General features: G+C 49.4%; 1 protein-coding gene across 1 annotated transcript in view; it reads left to right on the forward strand.

Annotated features, from left to right (window-relative positions):
• Positions 1-2135: 2135 nt before the first annotated feature.
• Positions 2136-5750, forward strand: part of NUDC (nudC nuclear distribution protein) — a 24226-nt gene continuing 20611 nt past the window's right edge. Inside the window, exons 1-2 of the mRNA XM_011981668.1 lie at positions 2136-2368; positions 4647-4724. Coding sequence (XP_011837058.1) covers positions 2288-2368; positions 4647-4724 — 159 coding nt within the window. The 5' untranslated portion in view covers positions 2136-2287. The remainder of the gene's footprint in view (positions 2369-4646; positions 4725-5750) is intronic.

Below are 5750 nucleotides of genomic sequence, written 5' to 3' on the forward strand. Positions count from 1 at the left end.
GGAAGAAGAGACCCAGAGAAGAGAGGAGACCCTTCTGCTGGGCTGGAAGCTAGGTTCCTGGGTTCTTTTTGTTTTCCTATCCCAATAAATCAGTGTCAGGTCCTTGGGTTTTAAGTCTCAAGTTTTTTGCACTGTGGGGAACTGTGGTTTCTGAGCCCTGTGTGTGGCCTGAAGGCCAGGGTGTCAGTCCTGGAGTCCCTGGAGGTTGAGGAAAGGCCTTGTCTGGGATGTCTACAGCCCAGAGCCTGACTGGGACCATTTGCTCAGAGAGGTGGAAAGTCTTGGTGAGGGAGACGGTCCATCGGCTGCCCTTGGCCCAGGCCCTGCCCTCAGTCTGAAGGGGGAAGACGCAGCCTGCCCAAGAGCCCTCAGTCTGAGGGAGAAGACACAGATGAACTCTAGGAGTCTCTAATCTAAAGGGCGAAGTCTCTAGTCTAAAGTGGGGAACACACAATTCCAACCACAAGAGAAACCTAAAGGAAAAAAGGAAAGAAGAAGGCGTCAACTGTGTCAAATGCACCTGAGAAGTTGAGTAAGATAATAGTGACTCATTGGGTTTGGCAATATGTAGCACTGTAACCATATCAGAGCCTTTAAAGAATAGACTAGAATATGCCGGGCACAGTGGCTCATGCCTGTAATCCTAGTGTGTTGCGAGGCCAAGGCAGGTGGATCACTTGAGGTCAGGAGCTTGAAACCAGCCTGGCCAACATGATGAAAGCCCCTCTACTAAAAAAAAAAAAAAAAAAAAAAAAGAAGAAGAAAATTAATTGGGCATGGTGGTGCCTGTAAGCCCAGCTACTTGGGAGGCTGAGAATCACTTGAACCTGGGAGGCAGAGGTTGCAGTGAGCTGAGATCGTGTCATCACACTCCAGCCTAGGCGACAGAGCTAGACTTTGTCTAAAATAATAATAATAATAATAATGGATAGACTAGAATAAACTGTAGAGAGATGGAAGGTGAGGGAGTAGAGAAACAAGCAAACAAGCTTGCTGCAAATGAGAGCTGAAAATTGGGGAGGTAGCAGCAGAAGAAAGTGGGGTCATGGAATAATAATATAAAAACAGGGCTGGGCATGGTGACTCAAACCTGTAATCCCAGCACTTTGAGAGGCTGAGGCAGGAGGAGTGCTTGAAACCGGGAGTTTGAGACTTAGCCTGGGCAACACAGACTCCATCTCTACCCCCCAAAAAAAAAAAAAAAAAAAAAAAAAAAAAAAAAAAAAAAAAAAAAAGCAGGGCTTGGTGGTGTGAGCCTGTAGTCCCAGCTACTCTGGAGGCTGAAGTGGGGAGGATGGCTTGAGTCCAGGAGTTCAAGGCTGCCGTGAGCCATGATGGCGCCACTGAACTCCAGCTTGGGTGACAATGCAAGACCCGCACCTTTAAAAACAAACAAAAAGACATTAAGGCATGTTTGTAAATTGAAGGGAAGAAGAAAGGTATTTGTGATGCAGAAGCTAAAAAAGGGATAATTAACAGGGATAGAGTTCCTGAAAAGACTAAGATGATGAGATTCATTGCAAAAGTGGAGGGATTAGCTTGGGTGGCTAGGTCCTGTCCCTGCATTAACAGAAGTGAAGGTCAATTTCAGCACCTGTCATAATTTCCTGGGCCCTGTGCAAAGTGAAAATGTGGGGCTCCTTATTCCAAAATTATTAAGAATTTCAAGACTACAACAGAAAAGCATTAAATCAAGCGTGGAGCCTTTCTAAGCCTGGGTGCTGTGCGACTGCAATTTCTACTCCCATGAAGCTGGCCCTAGTCAAGTATGAAATGAGGTCGATGAGGAGGCTGTCCTGTGGTAAGTCCCTTCTAGGATTGGAAGAGATGAGTAAGGCTACTTTCAGCTTCACTGTTCTACAAGCTGGGGGGTCACTAGCAAGGGAGAGGAGCAACACTTGTCCCTTTTTAACTTCCAACTCTGCCAGATTTGAGTCCAGGGCTTTCTAGAAGTCTCCACGGCATCGGGTGACCATAGCAACTGATGCCAAACTCTCAAGCCCACGGCTCCGCCCACCGCTTCCTGGACGCGCTTGTTGATTGGCTCAGAATGTCGACCAATGGTCGGCGAAGCGGGTTGCTTGCCGCACGGTCAATGGCCGCGAGCCGGGAAGAAGGCGGGAAGAAAGGAGGAGGAGGCAGGCCTGCAGGGGCCGCGCGGGTGCGTGTTTCCGGCTCCGCTGCGGAAGGCGGACGACTAGAGTCGTTGGGCCCGGCGCGACCCGAAGGAGCCTAGAGAGCGCGGGACTAGAGTGCAGAGCTCGGGACGTGGATCGGAGCCGGCGCGATGGGCGGAGAGCAGGAGGAGGAGCGGTTCGACGGCATGTTGCTGGCCATGGCTCAGCAGCACGAGGGCGGCGTGCAGGAGGTAACGGTCCGCGCGGCGTCGGCCCATCCGGCGGCCCTGGCCAAGCTCCTTCCGCCCTTCTCTGCCTTCGAGGGCTGAGACCCACTCCTGGGGCTCGCGGGCTTCTGGGATGCCCCCACATTCTCACCGCGCCCAGCTTCCGGCCTGGCCACCCGCTGGCGGTCTCACCCGGTTCGCATCAGTCCCGGGCCCCCGGCGCCCCTCAGTAGTAGCAATTATCGCGTCCCTGAGCTTAGGATCCCCCTTTAGTTTCACATATACCCCCAACCCCGTTTCCACTTTCATGGCGTCTTCCGAGGAGCATCCCTTAGTAAGAACCGTGCCAAATATAGTGATTTGGATCCACCAAGGCTTGGGGCGAGCCGTCGAATGTGTGTGGTAGGGGCGCGGGGTGATGTTAGCACGTGGTCTTGTTAGGCCTTGAATGGGGGAATAGGAGAGGAGGCCTGTGTTCACGATTAGTTTCCACCATCTACCAACTTGGAACCTTTACATCTCTCCAAGCCTGAGTTTCCTTGTCTGTGAGACAGCTGCGAATGCCGGTTTCCCGAGAGTAGTGAAGTACCGTAAGTTCTCAGTAATAAGGCTTTTTCATTCAACAAGTATTTGTCGTGTGATTAATGTGTGTCCCACACTCAACGCGACTGGGGATACAAAAACCTGTCCTCGCCCTGATAGAGCTTACAAAGAGCATTTCAAAGGGATAATTCGCGCTCAGTGACAGACACGGTAACACAGTGTATGAATAATAAGGGCCAACTGTTCCAGATTCTGGAGTTGGTTTTTTTGGAACAAACACGAAGTTAGAGGTAGAAAAGTCCGTCAGGATCAGAACTGTCATTCTCAGAGCCAGAAAAGTGGCAGGGATTTGCCTAGATCATGCAGCGTGGTCCTCACCTAGACAGGTCAGTGTGCTTCCCAGAGTCCATGGCTGATTGTGTCTCACTGGAGGTAGGTTTCCATTGAACTTTCTATTGCTATGTAACCCAGGTGTCTGGTGACCAAGGACTTCTAAGCCCTTTGTGGTGGGGAGAGTGCTTCTAATTTGGAAGTGTGAAAAGCCTTCCTGTCTCCATTCCTCTAAACTGTTAACACAAAACTGGATTTGGGAGTGAGTTCATTTTTGAACAAACTGAAAAAGTGTCTAGAAGCAAGAATGGAAATGACTGATATATGTTCTAGCGTCAGATTTCATCAGATTTAGACCCACTCTTGGGCAAAATAAAGGGCTTGTGTGTGCTGACTTTAGGTCACCGCTAGATTGTTTCATTCAGCAAGAATTTTACTGAGCATGTACCTTTAGCTGTATCTGGTGCCCAGCATTGCAGGTGGCAGATAGACTAAGCCATGGGTCATGGTCCTATTTGTAAGGTGTTTACCCTCTGCCAGTGGGTCTCTTGCTCTGTGCCATACGTGGCTGAAGGCCTCAATTCCATGACCTCATGATCCTCACCAGGTCCCTAGAAATAGGTACTGCATCTTATTCCTGTTGTACAGAGTTAAGAAACTTCTGCAAAGTCAAAAGGTAATATATGTCCGTCAGATACTCAAACCCTTGGCTACACTTGTACTCCAGCCAGAGTTAATCCATCTTATCCTCCTTTGAAGTGCTTCATTTGCTCTCCTCCGTCTTACTTTGACCCAGTAACTTAGTGTCTCTTAAAAAAAAAAAAAAAAAAAAAGACAGAGTCTCACTCTGTCACCCAGGCTGGAGTGCAGTGGCATGATCTTGGCTCACTGCAACCTCTGCTTCCCGGGTTCAAGTGATTCTCCTGCCTCAGCCTCCCAAGTAGCTGGGATTACAGTTGCCCACCACCGCACCCGGCTGATTTTTGTGTTTTTAGTAGAGGCGGGGTTTCACCTGTTGGCCAACCTGGTCTTAAACTCCTGACCTCAAGTGATCCGCCCACCTGAGCCTCCTGAAGTGCTGGGATTACAGGTGTGAGCCGGTGTCTTGATGGGGTTTTTACTTTCTGGAGAGGAAAGCTGGGCCTGGGCTTTTCATGCCCTGGATGCAGAGGAGTGTTGCATACACTTAGGCTGCTTCAGGCATCACAAGGAAAATGAAACGCGCACACTCACACAGGATATGAGAAATCTGCTTCATGGTGGAAGTAACTAAGAGAACCTGCTGGGGAGATGTCTCCTCAGTTGGGAGGCTCAGAGGAAAAATAGTCAAGTCCCAAGTTGCCTCCTAGACAAAAGAAGTTGACTTGTGTGCACTTGAAGGGCTCCCAAATGGCAGCTCCACACCTTTAATCTTCTCCCCATCTTTCAGCTTGTGAACACCTTCTTCAGCTTCCTTCGACGCAAAACAGACTTTTTCATTGGAGGAGAAGAAGGGATGGCAGAGAAGGTAAGTGTTGGAAACTGCTCTCTTTTCGGCAGCTCTGTCTCTTCAGAAGAAAAACTCACCTGGTCTTCCTTTGGCATAATAGTAACTAACTTTCAGCAGAAGCGAAATGTCAAAGGTGAGGAGCTGGGGAAGGGAAGGAAGCTGTCATTTCTTCGGTCTCCACTCCTTGCTCAGCGCTCTATCTACCTTGTTTCCCATGATTTTTGAAGTTCTACAAGAGGGGCAGGTGTTAACTATCCCCGTTGAGGAAACTGGCTCAAGAGAGTTTTGCACCTTATCCAAAGTCTTGAGCTGAGCTATGGGAGAACCACGGTTGAAACCAGTCTGTTGAAAACCTGCCCTCTGTCCCAACACAGTGCCTCTCAGTTCCTTTTCCAATGAGGAGGTTTTATTTTTTATTTTATTTTTTTCTGAGATGGAGTCTTGCTCTGTCACCCAAGCTGGAGTGCAGTGGCGCAATCTTGGCCCACTGCAACTTCTGCCTCCTGGGTTCAAGCAATTCTCCTGCCTCAGCCTCCCGAGTAGGTGGGATTACAGACGCCCGCCACTGTACCTCGCTAATTTTTGTATTTTAATAGAGATGAGGTTTCACCATATTGGCCAGGCTGGTCTGGAACTCCTGACTTCATGATCCGCCCGCCTTGGCCTCCCAATGTGCTGGGATTACAGGTATGAGCCACCGTGCCCGGCCAGGAGGTTTTATTTTTACTTTTATTTATTTTATTTTATTTTATTTTTTTGAGATGGAGTCTCATTCTGTCACCCAGGTTGGAGTGCAGTGGCATAATCTCGGCTCACTGCAACCTCCGTGTCCTGGGTTTAAGTGATTCTTGGGCCTCAGCCTCCCGAGTAGCTGGCACTGCAGGCAGGCGCCACCATGCCTGGCTAATTTTTGTATTTTTAGTAGAAATGAGGTTTCACCATGTTGGCGAGGCTGTTCTCGAACCCCTGATGTCAAGTAATCCACCCACCTTGGCCTCCTAAAGTGCTAGGAGTACAGGTGTGAGCCACTGCACCCGGCCTGAG

The sequence above is a fragment of the Mandrillus leucophaeus genome, unplaced genomic scaffold (genome assembly GCF_000951045.1).
Source record: "Mandrillus leucophaeus isolate KB7577 unplaced genomic scaffold, Mleu.le_1.0 Scaffold23, whole genome shotgun sequence".
NCBI lineage: Eukaryota > Metazoa > Chordata > Mammalia > Primates > Cercopithecidae > Mandrillus > Mandrillus leucophaeus.